The sequence below is a fragment of the Lemur catta genome, chromosome 4 (assembly GCF_020740605.2).
Source record: "Lemur catta isolate mLemCat1 chromosome 4, mLemCat1.pri, whole genome shotgun sequence".
In the NCBI taxonomy this organism is placed as follows: domain Eukaryota; kingdom Metazoa; phylum Chordata; class Mammalia; order Primates; family Lemuridae; genus Lemur; species Lemur catta.
Genome location: NC_059131.1, coordinates 47172786 through 47194851, shown reverse-complemented (window position 1 = coordinate 47194851; position 22066 = coordinate 47172786). Strand labels below are relative to the sequence as shown.

The window sequence follows — 22066 nt, the reverse complement described above, 5'->3', positions numbered from 1 at the left end:
TTAGTTGACCAGATAATTTCTTTCTATTTTTAGTAGAGACGGGGGCTCTCACTCTTGCTCAGGCTGGTCTCGAACTCCTGACCTCGAGTGATGCACCTGCCTCGGCCTCCCAGAGTGCTAGGATTACAGGCGTGAGCCACCACGCCTGGCCAGGGATTTCTTTCTATATATAGTAGGAATTCAGACAGTTACGTGGTGATGTATTAGTGGCTTAATACAACAGTGGTTTACTATTTCTCATGATTCTTTGGTATGGCTGGACAATTCCCTTGCTAGTTTTGTGTGGATTTACTTACGCAGCTGCATTTACTTTGAAAGTCAGATGAGTTTAGACGGTCCATGTCTCACTCATGTGTCTGGCAGTTGGTGCTGGCTGTTGTTTGGGGCTTCCTGTATTGCCTCCACATGGCTTCTCATTCTCCAGTAGGGTAGGTTGGCTTCCTTACGTGCCAGTCGTAGTAGTGCTCCAGGAAGGCAAAAGTAGAAGCTTGTAAGGCTTCTTAAGATACAGCTTCAGAAATGGTACAGTATTAATTTTGCTGCATTGTATTTTGCCACATTCTGTTGGTGGAAGCAATTCGCAAGAGCAGCCCAGATTCAAAGGGGTGGTGTAGTAGATTCCATTTCTGGAAGGAGGAGAGGTAAAGTTTCATTTTATATCTTGTACCTTGTTTCCTGTATGTCCTGGGATGGGAAGAGTTGTGGCCTTCCAACCCCTTTGAATCTGGGCTCCCCTAGTGAATTGCTTCTACCAACAGAATGTGGCAAAATAGAATGCAGCACAATTAATACTGTGCCATTTCAGAAGCTGTACCTTAAGCCTTACAAGCTTCTACTTTTGCCTTCCTGGAGCACTACTACGACTGGCACGTAAGGAAGCCAACCTACCCTAGTGGAGAATGAGAAGCCATGTGGAGAAAATACAAGAGAAAATCTACCACATGGCATTGTGGTTTTTTATTTTTTTAAAGTCTGCCTCTTTCTTCAGCTGATTTGTTCTGTAACCTGTACATTTGACTTTGTTAAACTTCTCTTTCTTGTAGAGTATAATAGTCCTTTAGTGGAATATTTTTACATTAAATTGAGACAGTTTAAAAACACAGTTTAGGAGGTGGATCTTTCCCTATTAGAATTCTCCACAAGAATATTTTAAGTCAGATTTTGCTCTAGCTTCTAGAATTCTTAATCTGTTATCTTCCCATTTAGAAACCCCCCCCTTTTTTGGTTTGTATATGTATATTTTAAATTTTATTTTTTATTTTTTTTGTAGAGATAGGGTTTTGCTGTATTGCCCAGGCTGGGCTTGAATTTCTGGTCTCAAGCAATCCTCCTGCCTCAGCCTTCCAAAATGCTGGGATTATAGGTGTGAGCCACCATGCCCAGCCTATATTTTAATTATTAGGTTTTATATGTGGATGTATGTGTTTATATAGGAAACATTTTTAATATACCAAAAATACCTACATTTATGCATTTGCATATATATTTCTAGATATACCTTTACTTATCCCCCTGTGCTTTAGGAAATCTCTGAAAATGTGTTTTTCCTGTGTTCTCCTACCATAACAATCAGCACAGAAGGCTTCTGTGACCAAATGTGGGGTTTTCCCTACACACGATGCAGACGATGCCAGCTGAGTATCTTCTATTTCAATTCTGACACTATCTACCCAGAGATATCATCAGGCCTAACAAGTTGAGGGCTCGTTCCCCAAGACTGACCTCCTCCTTCCTACTAGTCGCAAATCTGGGCCTCTGGAACTTTTGACTAACTGGCTTCAGATTGGGATTCCCTTGACCGCCTCTTTGGTTTGATTAATTTGCTAGAGTGGCTCACAGAACTCAGGGAAACACTTATGTTTATGAGTTTATTATAAAGGTTATTACAAAGGATATAGATGAAGAGGTGCATAGGGCATTGTATGGGGGAGGCGGAGTGCAGAGCTTCCATGCATTCCCTGGGTGTGCCACCCTCCAAGAATCTGCACATGTTCACCTATTCAAAAGCTCCTCATATAAAATGTTTTAAAGACTTTCTTGCGTGATATTTAACATTCTAAAAAACATCATCGCAGAATCCTTTTCAACAAAAAGGGGACCCATTGTGGAAACTTGAAAAATTTAATCTTAACACCACATGGACTGGGCATGGTGGTTTACATCTGTAATCCCAGCACTTTGGGAGGACGAGGCGTGAGGATTGCTTGAGGCCAGGAATTTGAGACCAGTCTGGGCAACATAGTGAGACTCTGTCTCTACGAAAAAATTTTAAAATAATTAGCTGGGCATGGTGGCGCTTGCCTGTCTCAGCTACTTCGGAGGCTGAGGCAGGAGGATTGCTTGAGCTTGGGAGTTTGGGGCTGCAATGAGCTAGGAACATGCCACCGCACTCGAGCCTGGGTGATAGAATGAGACCTGTCTCAAACACGCAAAAAAAAGAATACCACGTAGTGTTTTAATGTCTTAAATTGGTAATTAAGAGATGCTAAATTTAGTTTGGTTAGGTACCTAGATAAGTGAATTTCGGTGCAGAAATAAATGTTCTTCAGTTAAAAATTTCTTAACAGTATAGCACTGTAAGCAATACGAAATCTGCTGTTTTGTTCCTAAACTCAGTTTGCTCATTTCTCATTTTCACAAATGGTGATCTCTAAATTTAAGCCTGGGTACATTCGTCTATACTTTCCCTTATGAAATAAAGTCCCTCATTACTGATCTTTGAGGATCTTTTTATGTGGGTACTTCGTTGAAAGCAATGATTTCATGAAGTCTTTGAGGTAAAATTCTAATGAAAAAACACCTGTTTTTTTCAGGTGTAGATACAGTATAGGAGGAACCTCCTTATACAGAATTCTTTTAGGTTATGTGCTGCTTTAATTTTCTGTTCATTATAGTTCTTTCCTACGTTTCTAATGTCTTAACAATGATTTGTTACAAATACACTAAAATTTCTAGTTTCTGTCCTAGTGGCCATTTAATTAAATCTGTTAAGAGTTAGCTGTTTGAAAGGGACTTAGGTCAAAACCTTGGTAGCAGACCTGTGCATTATGAAATTATTTATGTTTATCAACTGGTGTGTATATACACAATTATTTCAAAGAAAACCAATTATTATGCAATAAAGCTTACTAGAGTTTTTTTTTTTTTTTTTTTTTTTTTGAGGCAGAGTCATGCTCTGTCACCCTGGCTAGAGTGCTGTGGGATCAGCCTAGCTCACAGCAACCTCAAACTCCTGGGCTCAAGCAATCCTCCTGCCTCAGCCTCCCAAGTGGCTGGGACTACAGGCATGCGCCACCATGCCTAGCTAATTTTTTCTGTGTATTTTTAGTTGTCCAGCTAATTTCTTTCTATTTTTTAGTAGAGACGGGGTCTCACTCTTGCTCACGCTGGTTTCGAACTACTGAGCTCAAATGATCCTCCCACCTCAGCCTCCCAGAGTGCTAGGATTACAGGTGTGAGCCACTGCGCCTGGCCGTTACTAGAGATTTTTATCCCACTTTTCTTTGAGGAGATAGTTCATCCAGTCTTCCCTTTGAACTGCTGTGCCATCCTTTCCTGATAAAAGCCTTTGATTTTGATTTTTAGTTCTTTCATATTTTTTTTTTTAGAGGTACAACTTGACTAAAACTTTTAGAGGGAAAAGATTCAAAACTCTTGTGTTAGGATGGTGATAGCTGTGCCTTAAAAACCTAATCAACATCCTTATTTTATAGAAGAGGGAACTGACTTATGGAGGTTAAAAGATTTGATCAGGTTTGCACAACAGATTGCTGAGAAGAGTCCTAGAATCTAGGTCTTATTCTACTCTACTACTTCTCAATCATTTGACCTAATCACTGTATTACTGCATTCATTGCTAATACTAAATAAAATGGGAACTTGGAGCCTCTCTTCTGCCTCCCTTCCTCCCTCTCTCTTTCTTATCTTCCTTGTCAAAGTTGATAATATTTTAAAAGATTTGATAACTGGAAATAGTAACATTAATTCAGGATAAAAATCAGAGGGAGGCTTGTTGCATTCTTTATCCTGAAAATTATGTATAATTCTATGAAATGAGATATTGCCCTGTGTTTTTTTCCTAAGTTTTTTTCCTGAGTGAAAATGAGCATAAAACTTGAGGAAAGGAGAGACCACTCCACTCATGTTACATTATCGCATGATAGGGCAGATTAAATATATATATATATATATATATATATGCGCTGTATTATTTTACATATTTCTAAACCTGGGCTGGTTTTCTCTTGCTACCTTTTACACTGACTGTTTTCATTCACCCTTTTTAAATACAAAAAAAATTTAATTCACCTTTTAAATTGTACAATTTCATGATTTTTATAGTATTTGCAAAGCTGTATAATCATCACTAATTCTAACATCACTGACTTCCTTTTTAAGCAGAAATTTCATTCCCAATCCACTGACCTTCAGTTCTTGTTTTGATCATGGAGCAGCATTTGCTTAATTATATATAGAGTTGCTTTAATCTATAGTTATTCATTTATTTCTCTTTGTTTTCTGTTTTAAAATAATAGGCAGATTTCTGTTTGCTTCTAAAAATAGGATGGCGGTTGGGCGCAGTGGCTCACGCCTGTAATCGTAGCACTCTGGGAGGCCGAGGCAGTGGATCGCTCGAGGTCAGGTGTTCAAGACCAGCCTGAGCAAGAGTGAGACCCCGTCTCTACTAAAAAAAAAATATAGAAAGAAATTAGCTGGACAACTAAAATATATATAGAAAAAATTAACCAGGCATAGTGGCTCATGCCTGTAGTCCCAGCTACTCGGGAGGCTGAGGCAAGAGGATCCCTTGAGTCCAGGAATTTGAGGTTGCTGTGAGCTAGGCTGATGCCAAGGCACTCACTCTAGCCGGGGCAACAGAGTGAGACTCTGTCTCCAAAAAAAAAAAAGGATGGCATTATCTTATTTAGTAAATGTGAGGTTGTGAGGGTAAAACAAAACCTTTGAAATAGCTGATATATTTCTTAAGGCCTATTCAGGGATTACCTAAAATTAGAATTTTTGAAAGAAAAATGTTTATTCAGCTTTAATGAGACTTCCTAGTGTTTTTACCTGCAGATCTGTGTCATTTCTTCATATACTACTTAAAATGAGATTATAAGAACACTTTAGGATACTGTCTTCATGTATTCAGAGTAGAAACATGAACTGATAAAACAGTTCCTCTGAGTCACCAAAATATGTGTAACCAAGTCTGTGAGTAACATGTTGCACCTACAGTCAGTCCTGAGCTTGCATCACAGGAAAACTCACTATGCCCTGGGTTTAAATTATCAACAAAGAAAGCAGACTCTTCATCAGATTATGGTTCAAATCTCAGAATAACCTCAAGCCCATGTACTTAGTCAGAGGAGATTTAGTTGTGTCCATGTTAGCCACTAAGAATCTTGACTTTAATATTATAGCATGGTTCACCTAGTCCATGATTTTCTTTTTTTTTTTAAATGCTGATATCATCTGCGCCTGAATGGTCCATGATTCTGTTTTTAACAATATCATAGTTATTAAATTCTGGACTTTTTAAAGACAGTGGAAAAGTATGTTGAGAATAAATAATTTAAAAACTGAACTGTGGCGCTTGTAGTGGAAGCCCAGGAGCAGATTTAGAAGGTTTAGTGCACTTACTTTGGGAGTGTTTTGACTTTTCTAAGGACATTTTTTGTTTATTTTGAAATCTTCTGAGAGTTTTATGTGATTGCTTTTAGTCAGTCATTATCAAACTTCATTTTAGCAGTGGAGCTTAAATATTTAAAACAGATAATGGCAATGAATGGATGGGATTCTTTGGTAGCTTTTTTCAGATGAAAGTATCTAGTTTTCTGATTATAAAAGCAATATTTTCAGTATGAGAAATTAATACAGAACATACAAAATGCAGACTTTAAAAAGCCTTGAACCTCTTCCTTTTTCTCCGTTCTCTCACCAAAACCATTAACAAATTAATTCAGATATTTCCAAACATGTAAATTATGAACATCACATCATGATCCTAAATTCTGTTCTTTAAAAAATGTAATACAAGGTATTATCTTTCTTTGCTTGTACATATGATTCTACCTTTTTTTAATAGCTTTTTGAAGGTGTGACCTATATACCATAAAAGTCACTTGATTAAAGTATACAATTTATTCTTAATAAATTTATAGAATTGTATAACCATTACCACGTTCCAATTTTAAAGCCACCACCAATTTCCATCATTCCAAAAAGATCCCTTATGCCCATTTCACCATATTGTTATTAAGAGTTGTGAAAGACTGTTTATTTCCCCTTTTTTCATTAATAGCTATATCCGATTGATGGATATCAGCTGTTTGTAATTTTGAGGTATTATACATAATGCCGGTGAGCATCATTATGCATACATTTTCTAGCATTTCTCTGATTAGTTGCTTAGGATAAATACCTAGAAGGTGAATTGCTGGTTCAAAGGAAATGTGCATTTTAAGTATTGATAGATATTGCCAGATTGCCTTTCAGAAAGATCATACCAATTTATACCCTCACCAAAAAATACGATGAGTTTGCTTTTAGGGAGTTTAAATCTTGTGTATGGAAAGCACATTGTGGAACTCTTGGGTATACCTCTAGGGAATTCCAGAGCATAGTTTCCAAACCATTTAAATATGTTATAATGTATACTTGTAAGAATTATCTTGATTTTAAGGCAAGATTAGTTTTTCCTTAAGAAGGCAAAATAATATATAGTACATACTATAGGAAGATTTCATTGAAGAGGAGCTAAAATATATACCTTAGAGCTGAATCTTACTAGCTTCAGTTAGAACTGTCACTGTTTATGAGAAGCAACTGTAAAATGATCTGTTTATTGACTTACAAAATCAGTCTTTTAGAAAATTGTTATGTTTTTTAGATCATCATTCAGTAGTTATGACCTAATTTTATTCACTTTTTTTTTTAATTAGGATATATCAACTCAAGAAAGTAACATATTAGGGGCATTCTGTGATATGAATGTAAGTGTTTTATCTTTTTTCATTCTAAAGTTCATGGAAATTTTAGGTTCTTTTTTCTTTCTGTTACAAAGCCTTTGTGGCAGATATGTTTTGTATTTTTGTTCATGTATATCTTTTGAGTTTATTTTTATATCTGATCAGTATCTTTCCAGTATTCCTGATAAAATGAAAATTACTCCTAGTGGTAAATTTTAAAGTAATGACATATTTTCTTTACTTTTGCAGGATGTAGAAGTACCATTGCATTTGCTTCGTTATGTATGTTTGTTTTGTGGGAAAAATGGCCTTTCTCTCATGAAGGATTGCTTTGAATATGGAACTCCTGAAACTTTGCCATTTCTTATAGCACATGCATTTATTACCGTTGTGTCTAATGTAAGTATTGTTTAGAATTGATCTTCATCTTGGGAGCAATGTCTAGCATTTCAGTGATAGGAATTTTATTCCAGAAAAGGCAGATTTTGAATGATTTGCGTGTACGGAATTTTTTTTTTTCTGGATTATCTTTTGAAAAATTGGGTATGGAAACCTTTTTAAAGGAATTTATATTAAAATTAGAATTTGAACAAATTTGTGAATTTTTAAAGTTAAGATAGGTAATTATAGACTTCAGCTCTTGCTTCTAACATGTAAGTATCTATACACAAAACTCTTCTGTTGATTTGTACCTTTCCTTGCCTAGGAGTTTTTCTTGGGAAATTTTTGTCTTATTAGGGTTTTTGGTTATTTAAGTGATGGTTGCCTAGTTACTGCTACAGTGTGCCTGACTTCATTCTATATTACAAATGGAGATTTCTTTTTGCCTTTGTAAAGAAGTTAGTTCTTTCATACGTTGTTAATGTCAGTTACTGTGAAGCACAGTAAGTAGGGAAGTGAAGATAAGTAATCTTACTATCTGTATTTTAAAATTCAGCCTTTATTCTGGTGATCATTTAAAAAAATTGGTATAGCAAAAGTTAAATGTAACTTTACCAAAGCCTGAATTCTTTTCTAACTGAATTACCTTAAATAACTAATATGAAATATTTAAATAAATATATATAAAATAAAAATATTGGGTGAAAAAGGACCTAACCAGATATTTTGTTGCATTGTTTTCAATGATACCCTCTTTGCAATAAAGGAATACACTAGAAAGAGCACTGGCATTACTCAGATTTATTGAATATATGGACCTGCATGTTTCCATATTTGAAATAAATTATTTCTGTAAAGGTCATTTTTAGTTTCTAAGTTTCATGGTTTTTGATAGGTCGAAAATACTATATTCTGTAGTAGTACAGAATGTAGGTTAATAATGTAGACTTTGGATTCACAATTGCGTTTGGATCTTGAATCTAAGCTTAATTTTTTTTAATCTGTAAATTGAGTATGATGATGGTCTCTACCTTAGAGCAGCGGTCCCCAACCTTTTTGGCACCAGGGACTGGTTTCATGGAAGACAATTTTTCCATGGAGCTCAGGTGTTGATGTGAGCAATGGGGAGCAGCTATAAATACAGATGAATCTTCACTTGGTCACCTGCTGCTCACCTCCTACTATGTGGCTTCTCCCACCCCTGCTTCCTTAGTTTCATGGAGGACAGTTTTCCCGTTGTACCGATGGGGATGGGGATGGGGATGGGGGCGATGGGCGGGGAGTGGAGCTGTGTGGCCCCGGGATTGGGGACGCAGCGGGTATTGGGGACGCAGCATTAGAGGATTGTTGTGAGGTTTAAAATGAGAGGATAGATTTTCAAATTTGTGATATAGCACTTGGTAATTATGTAGTTACTGGTAGCTGTAGTTTCTCATATTAGCTATTAAATACTTAACTGATTCTTTTATTCTGACGAAAAACTGGTTTGATAGGAAGTTTTATTCAGTTTGGCTTCTTCTAGAAGAAAATATAAAATCTAAATTTTGAATGAATCGAAATGCTGTGTTAATGTTTTAATTTTACACTGTGGTAATTTGGAGAAGGCATGTAACTTTGAATTCTAAAACTCTTAAAATAATTTATCAAAGGGTTTCCTTAATCAAGAATATTAATTAGGCCGGGCGCGGTGGCTCACGCCTGTAATCCTAGCACTCTGGGAGGCTGAGGCCGGTGGATTGCTCGAGGTCAGGAGTTTGAGACCAGCCTGAGCAAGAGCGAGACCCTGTCTCTACTAAAAATAGAAAGAAATTATCTGGCCAACTAAAATATATATATAGAAAAAATTAGCTGGGCATGGTGGCGCATGCCTGTAGTCCCAGCTACTTGGGAGGCTGAGGCAGTAGGATCGCTTAAGCCCAGGAGTTTGAGGTTGCTGTGAGCTAGGCTGATGACATGGCACTCACTCTAGCCCGGGCAACAAAGTGAGACTCTGTCTCAAAAAAAAAAAAAAAAAAAGAATATTAATTAAACCTGGATTAAACTGAATTTCTTGATTTTATTTTTACCAGTTCTTAATTAAAAGTGTATTATGAAAGGCTTATTAAAGACTTTAATACTTTATCTTTGAAAGTTATCCTTTACTAAAGAAAAAAGGTTTAGGCTTAGATTGTCTTTCATCTCTCTCTTCAGGCTTTTAATGAGTGCTAATTGGTGGGCTGTTACATTTGCATAGCTTTATCCTGCAACTCAGCTGAGGCCATTAAAGCAAAGTTAGATTTAAAATTAGCCTTATTGCTTAAATTAATAATGTAATTGTTTTGAGTACTGTAATCTGTATTTGTGTTTTTTTCCTGAGAGTATAAGGTGTACTTTTTAACCAAAGGTTTTAATAACTCAATTGAGTATCTCTTTAATTGCCATTTTTTCCTCATTAAAAATATTTTAGATTTAGCCCTCTGCAATCTAATTTCTTTTATATAGTTAATATTTTGGTACAAATTAAGTGCTTAAATTATAGTTCTTTTTGTATTCGAGGTTATTGCAGAACCTGTGCTTTATTATTATTTTTTCCCCACAATCTGGAGTTTTTCTAAAAGGGCTAGTGACATTTAAAGCATTAGGAGTTTTCACTACTCCACCTAAAGTTTATATAAACACTTAGTGGTCTCTTTAAACAATTAGAATAGACATCTCTTAGCTGGGCATGGTCGTGTGTGCCTGTAGTCCCAGCTACTCAGGAGGCTGAGACAGGAGGCTCTCTTGAGCCCAGAAGTTTGAGGTTGCAATAGCTATGATAATGCCACTGCACTCTAGCCTGGGTGACAGAGTGAGACCCTGTCTCAAAACAGGAGACATCTCTTTGCATTTAAGAAACTTCAAGGCCTTTAAATTTCAGAAATTTTTGGGCACATACAAGTTGATCTAGAGCACAGTAGTTTCCTGTCTAGTGGATTATTATATAAACCCTGGTCATTTTTGTATGTCTGTTTCTTTTCTTGAGAAATAGGTAGATTGTTTAGCCATGCTGTTTTGGCTTCAACAAGGCTGAAGTCCCTATTTGGGAATGTCTGAATTTCATAGGAAGTTAAAAATGCCTACATTTAACAAACCCCCAAGATGATTAGATTTAAGGGCAGCCCTTTACTTGAAAAGAAAAAACAGCATGAGTTATAAACTACTTTTAGGGTAATATAGATAAGGACTGACCTTAGTGAGTACCTCTTTGTTCCATAATTTATTAATTATTAACTATAAATTGCACATTCAAAATGTTTATAGCATTTCCTGGGATCCAGACCATTCTGTTTGTTTCCTAAGATGATTTCCTCACTCTTATTGAGGAAAGGTAACTTTATCAGATGGTGAGTGTTATCTCTCAGAAACTGAACCTATAATCCTGAGCTTGCATCGGTAAAATTCACTCTGCTCTGAGTTTAAATTATCGACAAAGAAAGCAGACTCCTGATAATGACCTCAAGCCCTATGCTAATTTTAATCTCAGAAACCTGGCTTCATCAATTCTTAAAGTGACCTGATTTTTAGCAGAGTTTTCACTTTTGCACAAATATTATTTCACTTATTTTATGGATTCATTCTTAACAATGGTTGCAACCACAAGAAAACAACAAAAATCATTACATATTAATAGTTTTCTTATTTTGTGTTGGTCCTTTGGTTTTCACTGAATGCTGCTTACCAGCATTTAACGTAGGTTAGAGAAATACAACACCGTCATACAGGTTGCCCCACTGACACCCAGACGGAAGTTAATTTTTCTTTTATTGTTGTTTGGCTTTAGCTTATAGTGTCCTTCCTTAGACCTCAACTTTTTACTAAGTTTGTTACCTCATATAACACCTTTTATTAATTTATAAAACAACCCAGTGGAGACAAGGGATTTATTTAACATGCACAGAGAGGAAAAAAGTGTAAATAAAGCTTAATAAAGAAACCTCACAAATATATGCTTTAGAAAACAGATATGACAAATTATTAGGGAAGAGATGTAGTCAGAGATGTAAGCTTGTAGGGGTTATAGTGACACATCAGAGAACAGTTTCTCAACTCTCAATGTCCTAAGACTGTTTTTACAAATATACTAACAAGGACTGTTTAATATCAGATAGTAGGCTAGAATTATATATTTTTGGTTATTTCCACACTAGATAGGAGAGTACTTTGACAGTTCTATGAGGTTTTCATTTTGCCACTTTATCAGAACTAGCTCTCATGCAGAACACTGTTTTTCTTCAGTTTTAGAGTAGCAGGGAACTTTTTTCTGCCTATTCCCAAGATTTTTAACCTATAGTTAGGAGGGCTGCTAGAATTCCATTAGCAGCAAGAAGGGGGAAAAAGCAAACCCGAGAAGGTCAAAACCCGAGTAAGGAATGATAAAGGACACACACTGTAGGATTAATAGCATATAGAATTTGGTTCTTACAATGTTTGCATCTATAGTCATGTTAAGGAATGTCAATTTTGTAAAGATAAAATCTTGTATTTGACTTTTAATTCTTTTATATACTACATAATTTTGATTTCATTACTTTAGTAAAACTTTTTGCATTTATTGGAATGGGAATATTAACAGGTTAGTAAATGGTAACTCTATATTAAAATTTTTTCCTTCTAGTGTTGACATTTTCACTTGTCATTTTTTATTTAAATTTTTACTTGTGTCTTTATCTCAAAATAAAGAATACCACTATACCTATTTTCATTTTCATCTCCTCTAATATATCTTGTATATAATAGGATCTCTTAACCATTTTTTAAAATTTGAAAAATAACATTCATACACAGAAGTACACAAAATGATAATGTGGCTCAGTGATTTATCTAAGCAAATATCTGTTTAACCACTACTCAAACCAAGAAACAAAACATTGTCAGCTCCCCAGAAGCCTCCTTTGTGATCCCTCCCAGTCATTAACTGTTCCATCTGTTTTCTCTTAAAGGTAAACGCAATTCATAATTTAATGGTGATCACTTTCCTGCCTTTTTTTTTTTTTTAGTTTTATCACCTAAGCTTATATACCTAAACATCATGGTTTAGTTTTGTTAACTGTGCAAAAGGAGCCACATACTATGCATTCTTTCATGCTTGGCTGTTTTTTTTAAACATTGAGATTTATATTGCATGTAGTTCTACTCTGTTCATTTTCAATGATGTTTAATCTTTTAAACTAAATATACCAGCTGGGCACAGTGACTCAGGCCTGTAATCCTAGCACTTTGGGAGGCTGAGATAGGAGGATCACTTGAGGCCAGGAGTTCGAGACCAGCCTGAGCAAGAGCAATACCCCATCTCTACAAAAAATAGAAAAATTAGCTGGGCGTGGTGGCACACACCTGTAGTCTCAGGTACTCGGGAGGCTGAGGCAGGAGGATTGCTTGAGCCCAGGAGTGAGGTTGCAGTGAGCTGTGATGATGCCACTACACTCTAGCCCGGGTGACAGGGTAAGACCCTTTCTCAAACAAAACAAAACAAAAATAATATACCGATGTTTATTTATTCATATTATTGGTGATGTACATTTGGGCTATTACAATTAATGTGGGTGTCAGCATTCTTTTACATTTCTTTTGGCACATGTGTATGTGCATTTCATTTGGCTATGTATCTAGATGTGGATTCTTGGTCCATGAGGTTATTTATGTGAATATATTTGATCTTAAGTGTTAAAGCTAAAGTTTTCTTAAGTGGTTATATTAATTTACACTCCTACCAAGTCTGTGAGAGCCCCCATTTTTCCACATCCTTGCCAGTACCTGATATTCCTTACTCTTAGAGATTTCTGATGGATGTATAGTAGTATCTCATTGTAGTTTCATTATGTATTTTTAATAACTAATGAGATTGAGCACCATTTCTTTTTTTTTTTCTTTTTGAGACAGCGTCTCACTCTGTTGCCGGGGCTAAGTGAGTGCCGTGGCGTCAGCCTAGCTCACAGCAACCTCAAACTCCTGGGCTCAAGCGATCCTACTGCCTCAGCCTCCCAAGTAGCTGGGTCTACAGGTATGCACCACCATGCCTGGCTAATTTTTTCTATGTATATTTTTAGTTGTCCAGATAATTTATGTCTATTTTTAGTAGAGACCGGGTCTCGCTTAGGCTGGTCTCGAACTCCTGACTTCGAGCGATCCACCCGCCTCGGCCTCCCAGAGGGCTAGGATTACAGGCGTGAGCCACCACGCCCGGCCGTGGATATTTTTTTACAAAGAGCCTGTTTAGGTCTTTTGCTTGTTTTAAAAATCGGATTGTCAGCTGGGACGTGGTGGCTCACACCTGTAATCCTAGTACTCTGGAAACCCGAAGTGGGCCGATCGTTTGAGCTCAGGAGTTCGAGACCAGCCTGAGCAAGAGTGAGACTATGTCTCTACTAAAAAAAATATAGAAAGAAATTAGCTGGACAACTAAAATATATATAGAAAAAATTAGCCAGGCATAGTGGCTCATGCCTGTAGTCCCAGCTACTCCGGAGGCTGAGGCAAGAGGATCCCTTGAGCCCAGGAATTTGAGGTTGCTGTGAGCTAGGCTGACGCCACGGCACTCGAGCCCGGGCAACAGAGTGAGACGCTGTCTCAAAAAAAAAAAAAAGAAATACTTATCAAACTTAATGTGTAATTTGTGAGTGTTTTTTGTTTTACCTTATACATTTTGATCTATAGTTCAACTGCAGTTAGTTTTTAAGTATTGTGTAGGGGAGGGATCAAGATTCATTTTCTTTTTCATAAGATCTCCCCTGTTCCTAATGCTATCATAAAGACTGTCCTTTCTTTTTTGTTCTGTAGTATTACTTTTATCATAAATCAGATGTCCCTTTTTTTTGTTTGTTTTTTTAAGTGATGAGATCTTGGCTGGGCGCGGTGGCTCACGCCTGTAATCCTAGCACTCTGGGAGGCCGAGGCCAGTGGATTGCTCAAGGTCAGGAGTTCGAGACCAGCCTGAGCAAGAGCCAGACTCCATCTCTACTAAAAAAAAATAGAAAGAAATTATCTGGCCAACTAAAAAATATATATAGAAAAAAAAAATTAGCCGGGCATGGTGGCGCGTGTCTGTAGTCCCAGCTACTCGGGAGGCTGAGGCAGTAGGATTGCTTAAGCCCAGGAGTTTGAGGTTGCTGTGAGCTAGGCTGATGCCACGGACCCGGGCAACAGAGCGAGACTGTCTCAAAAACAAAAACAAACACAAACAAACAAACAAAAAAACAAAAAACACATAGTTAAGTGATGAGATCTTGCTATGTTGCCCAGGCTAGATTTGAACTCTTAGGCTCAGGCGATCTTACCGCCACAGCCTCCTGAGTAGCTGGGACTATAGGCACACATCACCATGCTTAGCAATCAGATATCTTTGTGTGCATGAATTTGGGCTCTCTGGGCATAGTCCGTTAATTAAGTTGTTTGTGTAATCTTGTGCTGTTGGCACACCATTTTAACTTCTGGAGCTTTATAAGAAGTCTTGCTATCTGGTAAAGCAACTGTTGCCTCCTTGCTGTTTTTTCTTGAGGAAGGTTTTGACTTTTCTTGGACTTTTGCACTTGGAATCCACTTTGTAAGTTCCACATGTAAACCTCTTTGGACTGCATTGAATCTATATATCAGTTTCGGGAAGACTGTCATCTTTACAGTTTTGAGTCTTCCCTAAATATAGTAATTATCTCCTTATTTATGTACCTTTTACTCTGTCATTTTCTGTTTTTATGTAGAGATGTTATATATCTTTGTTAGATTACTCCTACTCACATGGTATTTTTTGTTGCTGTTGTAAAGAGAATCTTTTAAAACTTTATTTACTCTTTGTTCCTGGTATGTTAGAAAAAAATATATAAAGTGTTTATGTATATGTATGTATTTGTGTATATTTATATTAACTTTCTAAGCTAATATCTATCTTGCTAAACCCTTTAATTTAAAAAAGTTTATCTGAAAATTAGTTTGGATTTTCTATTTACATAATTATATCATCCTAGAGTAATACCAGTTTTAATTCTTTGTTTCTAGTTCTTTGCCTTTTATTTAGTTTCTTCCTGTATTGTACTCTCTGTTATTATTGAACTGTATTATTGACCTTCAGTGCAAGTGGCATTGAAGGTTTCTTGTCTTATTCCTAGTGTCAGAAGGAAAAGTTTTAACATTTCATCATTAGTGTATTATTTGCTATAGAATTTTTTAAATATATGCAGTGGAATACTATGCTACAGAATTTTTATAGATATATTTTATTAGAGTGGAGCCATACATTCTTTATTCCCAAATTTGTCTTTAATTTGTGTCTCTTGCCTATGTCAAGGCTTTCACATCAGAGTTTGTCTTTTGATGGTTTGGTTAGCATTTTTATTTTTATTATATTTAGACTACTATTTATAAGAATAAAACTATTACATAATCACGTTAAATTTAGAAATGTGTTGGAATATTATGTAGAAAAAGAAAGGAAACAGATTATAACTTTTATTTTAACTCAGATGAGGGTTACTTAACAGTAAGAACTTATTTCAGTAAATATTGTTGATATTATAATCTGTGTGACTATAAAATATATTTGCCTCAGATGGATATTGAAGTGACTAGAAATCATAGGTAATTTGATATTTTTTGAAGAATAGATGAGATAATTTATTAAAAACTAAGATAGTTTCTTAAAAAACTAATTTAGTGCTTTGTATTGGATATGCTACCATAAGAAGAGATATAGAGAAGCACATGGTAAGAAGATACTACTTTGATAGATGGTTTTCCCTTTTCAGCAAGAAGCTAATATTCTTCAGATTGATTTTATTTTTATATATACATAGTATATATAAGTTAAATTATTTACCTATGTATAATCCTTTTTTGTAGTTTGTCATTTTCAAAATTGACAATATAATGTATGTAGCTTTAGAGGCAGCAAAATACTAAATGCTCTTCTTTTTAATTAATTATTAATGTATAACATGCTTGTTGCACATTAATGTCATCTTGTGTTTCTTTATAGATTAGAATATGGCTACATATCCCCGCTGTCATGCAGCACATTATACCTTTTAGGACCTATGTTATCAGGTAAGTTTATGAACTCTCTTCCTCAATGTAATACATTTAAATAATTTATAACACAGAATTTTATTGTTTGAAAGTCTCTCGTAGTCACATCCTCTAGAGAAAATTTTGATTGTTTGATGTGTAGTATTTTTTATGCAAATATATGGATTTATATTTAGGAATTTACGTTGGACTTTTTTTACATGAACACATTAAAAGAATTAAATATATTAATGATAATTCTGCTGTGTTTACTGTCAGCAAGTATGTACTAAGTATGTATTATGTTCTAGGCACTGAGGATATAGCAGAGAAGAAAATAGATTTTAAACATCTTTGCTTCTTTGTGTAGTCTATTTAAAAGATAAGTAAATGATATAGTACATCAGAAAGTGGTAAGTATTACAGGATAAATAGCAGCAAAGGTGAATTGAGAGTTCTAGAGAGTTGGTTACAAATTGAAATATGGGAATGGGGAAGGTCTCATTGAAGAGGAGGTGACATTTGAGTTTTGTATATCTCAACCTAAGTGTTTCTTCTTGAGAGGAAACTTAAGATGGAGAAAGGGTTGTATTGATTAGACTTAAGAGTATAAACTATCAGAATTTTCCAAATTGTATTTCTTGATAAAATTTATGAATTTTTTATACTTTTCTCATTCATTTATTTGTAAAAATTTGAATGTCTGCTCAATTTTCCTGGTACTGCTTGAGATGTGGAAAAAAGTATCAGGCAGAGAATCAGATAGTGATGAATGGTATACAAGTAAGTTAGTGTGATACAGAGGGAATACGAGGCCTTCCTGAAAAATGATAACCTGAAGGACATGAATCAGCTATTCAAGTGATGATCACAAGGATGTATTTCAGGTAGAAGCAGCATATGGGTATTGGCTTTGAAGTTGGAAAGATATGACAGAAGAAACTAGGGAAAGACTGGTGTTGAGTATAATATGTAAGGGAGTATAATTATGATATGAGGTTGGAGTAATGTTTGGATTTAATTTTAGCAATGGGAATCTATTGAAGAGTTTTTAGCAGGCGAGTCATGGTGTTTTCCAAAAGATCACTTTGGTCTTATGTGGATCGTAGATTAACACATTAACTGCCATGTGAGTTATATTTAATTCATGCTAATTTTGAGCCTGGGACCTCCTGAAGCATATGTTAATTCATAGTCCCTTCACCTTGGGAGCCACAAGAACTATTTTTCAAGTTGCATATAACTCATACACAAAAAGCAATAAAAAATTTTTTTCATTAAATTAGAAGGATCGTTTCGTTTTTGAATATAAGTGAAAATAAAGTCAACAAGACTGGTGATTATGGGGCATAAGGAAAAGGGTGGCATTGAGGATGACACTCAGCTCCCTCCTACCCCCCTCACCCCAATTTTTCTGTTGTAATATGGGTATCATAACTGAGATGTAATAGACTGGGAGAACTTAAAGACAAAACTTGGGATTTGCCTGTGGGACATTTAAGTAGCACTGGCAAATTGGGAATATGGACCTATAGTTCAGAACAGTTTCGTTAATAGTTGTCAGTATGAAGACTGTACTTAAAATCTACGGGAGTGGGTAAGATTGCCTGGGGAGAGAATGTGGAAAGAAAATTGAGATGAGTCTGGAATGGAGCCTTCTATCGGTTGCTTTTGCTGTGTAGAAAAACAACCCTCAAAACTTAGTGGCTTAAAACAATAGCCATTTATTAATTCTCAACGTTCTCTGGGTAGCTAGCACTTCTACTGATCTGGGCTAACTTGGCTGAAACTGGATGGTCTAGGATAGCCTCATTCACACATTCTGTGATGAGCATGCTGATTGGTCTTAGGGAATGGGGAGCTCCCGTATATGTATTGCAGTTGGCTTGCTGTCAGGTGGGGCATCAGATATTTCTTTTTCATCCAGCAGGCTAACCTCGGTCCCTTGTTTTAGGTGATAAAAGAGTTCCCAGCAAGAGATGGTAAACTCATAGGCTTTTCGGCCTTCTGCTTACATCATATCTATTAATATGTCCCATTAGCCAACACAAGTTACATGGCAAAGCCCAGATTTAAGAGGGTAGAGACAGGTGACACTTCTTTATGGGAGGAATAGCAAAGTCACATTGTAGAGACTTCCACATAGAGTGATGGGAGGGATTTGTGGTCATTTTGCAATCTATTACAAGCCCTGAGGAGCACTTATGTTGAAAGGTTGCATAGCAGAGAAGGAACACGAGAAAGAGATTAGGCAGGACCTAAGAGCAAAATCAGAGTTTATGGTTTTTGGAAGCAGTGTGCACATGTTAATGAATTTTGGCTATGATGTGCGCTTTATATAAAGTTAACTGAAATTTAGTAAAACAGGAACTGTATACATGACAGATAATAGAGAATAATAAATCTTTACTGGAGATGCAGAATCCTATGTTAGATGACTTGGCTCTTTGCAGTTGCTGATTTAAGTTGGACTCTCAGCAGAAGGGCACGCTGCCGAACATCACAAGCCTTTAAGCGTCACTTAGAAATAACTTAATTTGGGAATGTTAAGACTAAGGATGCCAGGTTCTACTGTACTAAACATTATGGAGGCATGGAGCAAAGGAATATTATTTAATGACTGAGTGGTCTTTAGATATGTCTTAAAGAGTTTTTGTGTATATTTTCTATTTCTGAATCTTTTCAGGTATTTATGCAAACTCTCTGATCAGGAGTTACGACAGAGTGCAGCTCGTAACATGGCTGACTTAATGTGGAGCACAGTGAAAGAACCATTGGATACAACATTATGCTTTGATAAAGAAAGCCTAGATCTTGCATTTAAGTACTTTATGTCACCTACTTTGACTATGAGGTTGGCTGGATTGAGTCAGATAACAGTAAGCTATATTTGCTTTATCTTTGGTCATCTTTTATTTGCTTTCTCGTCTGTCAATAATGTAATACCCACTATTTATGGAGCACTTTATGCTAGGCATTGTGCTAAGCATTTCACATGGGTTTTTTTGTATGGTCTTCACAAACAATTTCTGTATTTTCCTTATTTTAGATAAGAGGAGTGTAAGGCTTAGATTTATAAGGATTTATACCATAGCTCTGTTTGATTTTAGGGTCCAGCTCCTTCACCATTCTTTTTTTTTTTTTTTAAACTATTCAGTATTTTACATTTAGAAAACAAAGTTTTGAGAGAGAAAAAGAATTACAGGGGATTACAAGCAGTTAATTAATTTTCCAGGCAGAAGCCATTGATTACTGGGCCATAGGCCAAATTTCACTGAGAGTAATATGTTGTTCCCAGTTTTGTTTTCAAAGAGACGGAGTCTCCCTGTGTTGCTCAGGCTGGTCTCAGATTCCTGATGTCAAGTGATCCTCCCACCTTGGCCTCCCAGAGTGCTGGGATTACAGGCATGAGCTACTGTGCTCTGCACAGTTTTAAATACTGTTTTTAAATAGGGCAAAATCACACAAATATCTGTATTCTTGGTTTTTCTTGGTGAGGCGGCAGGGGAAAGGCCTGTTTTCCTTGAGTCTGTATTCTCCCATAACAACGGTTTGCTAGAGTCAAGTAGTTAGTTGTGTCCTTCAGAATGGATATACTTTCTCTGGTTTGCTACAGTTCCCATAGCTTTACCCCGTTAAATTTCCTGGTTGTTTTGGTAACGTAATTACCTTGAAAATCTGAAATAGCTGCAGTTTACTCACGTATTGGACTTGGTAAATATAGAAAATACCTGCTAACATTTTCCAAGATAAATTAAATCTTAAATGGGTTTATAAATGGAATGTTTCCTGCAATTTTGTCTGTAGTGACTTATTACTGGGTTCCTTGCATTAGATTTTTGTTTTTTCTTTATTCAACCTTGTTTTCTCTAGTGTGCTTAGAGTGATAAAGCATGAATATTACTTGTGGGATGAATTTATTTAGTATTTTAATATGATAACGGAAATAGTCATACTAATTGGGAAGTATGTGTCTCTCTGATTATTTATCTTATGTTTTATAATTTTAATTTGGTTATCAATTATGAGCTACATATATTAAACAATGTTTACCATGTTTCTTGATATTTCCTAACATGTGAGAATAATTTTGGAAAAAAATTTGATTTCTTTTCTCTAATCATAGAATCAACTTCATACCTTCAATGATGTGTGCAATAATGAATCACTGGTATCAGACACAGAAACGTAAGTAGGACCATTAATTTATACATAAGTGTACCATTTTAATATAATTTACAGTTATTGTGACTTTTAGATTTCAAGTGTTTACTAGAAATTCTTTGCCCTGTGGCTCCAATTTATACAGTCTTTAATAAGCTTTCTGAACAATATGTTGAAACATTTTCTTTTTAAATTTTTTTTTCTTAGAGATAGGGTCTAACTCTGTTGCCCAGGCTGGAGTGTAGTGGCATGAATGTAGCTTACTGCAAACTCTAATGCTTGCATACAGGCAGTCCTCCCACCTCAGCCTCCCGAGTAGGTGGGACTACAGGCATGCACTATGTCAGGCTAATTTTTTTTTTTTTAAACATTTGTAGAGACAGAGTCTCACTATTTTGCCAGGCTGGTCTTGAACTCCTGGCCTCAAGGGATCTTCCTGCGTCAGCCTTCCAAAGTGCTGGGATTACAGCATGCTTAGCTCATTTCTCTTTCTTAAAAGGCATGTACCAACATACAGTATTATTTGTCACAAAATAAGAAAAGATACTGTTTATATAGGAGAATTTAGTCGTGAAGAGTATGGTAATAATAGTTTTCAGAAAGCACACTGTCCTAGTTCAGACTACTACAACCAAGTATCATAGATTGGGTAGCTTATAAACAACAGGAATTTATTTCTTTTAGTTATAGAAGCTGGAAGTCCAAGGTCAGGGTGCCAACATAGTCATGTTCTGCTGGAGGCAGCCTTCTGGGTTGCAGACTGCCATTTTCTTTTTGCATTTTCACATGGTAGAAAGAGAGCCAGGAAGGTCTCTGGGATTCCTTTTGTAAGAGCGTGAATCCCATTCATGAATGTTCGTCTCATGACCTAATTGTCTCCCAGAGGCCCTACCACCAATTAATATCACATTGGGGGTCAAGATTTCAGCATAGGAATTTGGAGGGGGACACAAACATTCAGTTCATAGTATGCATTTGATTCAGAATAAGAAAAGACCTCATTCAATACCTTATTCAATACATTTTATGGGGGAAAATCCAAGTTAATGATGCTGATATGTGAAAAGTAGTAGTTTTTATAGCATAGATTTAGTTCTCAGAAATATATTTATTCCATTTAATTGTCCATCTGGTATAGAAATCAGTTTTTTCAGTCTCAAACAGTTGGATAGTATATCTTCTGTTTGAATGGAGTTGGACAAACTTTAAGGTGTTAGAAAATTACTAAGTATATGAGTCATAATTTAGCTTTAGTGTAAATTGATCTTAGTCCTGCCCTGTGCAGTTAATTTCAGATGAACCCAGCTCTTCCTGAATTCGAAAACCAGAGCCTATTTCTGTTTTTCTTCTTCAGACTAAAGAGTTCTTATCTCTCCATTTGTGCCTTATGTAATAACGGTTTTTACATTTATCATCATACCAGTCACTTGGCCCTGGCAACATTCTTTGTCAGTGGTCCCCTCAAAATGTGTTGCCTAGAATTGGTCATGGCTTTATAGATTCTGGATTACACTAGAAGTGTTACTTCACACTGTCAG

General features: G+C 36.0%; 1 protein-coding gene across 3 annotated transcripts in view; it reads left to right on the top strand.

The window, feature by feature from the left end:
* The window catches only part of USP34 (ubiquitin specific peptidase 34), a 221669-nt gene that overhangs the window by 40284 nt on the left and 159319 nt on the right, over positions 1–22066 (top strand). For all 3 annotated transcript variants that reach the window (XM_045549681.1, XM_045549682.1, XM_045549683.1), the window contains exons 4-8: positions 6945–6995; positions 7221–7370; positions 16336–16403; positions 19051–19243; positions 20491–20552. In XM_045549681.1, the coding sequence (XP_045405637.1) occupies positions 6945–6995; positions 7221–7370; positions 16336–16403; positions 19051–19243; positions 20491–20552 (524 nt within the window). The remainder of the gene's footprint in view (positions 1–6944; positions 6996–7220; positions 7371–16335; positions 16404–19050; positions 19244–20490; positions 20553–22066) is intronic.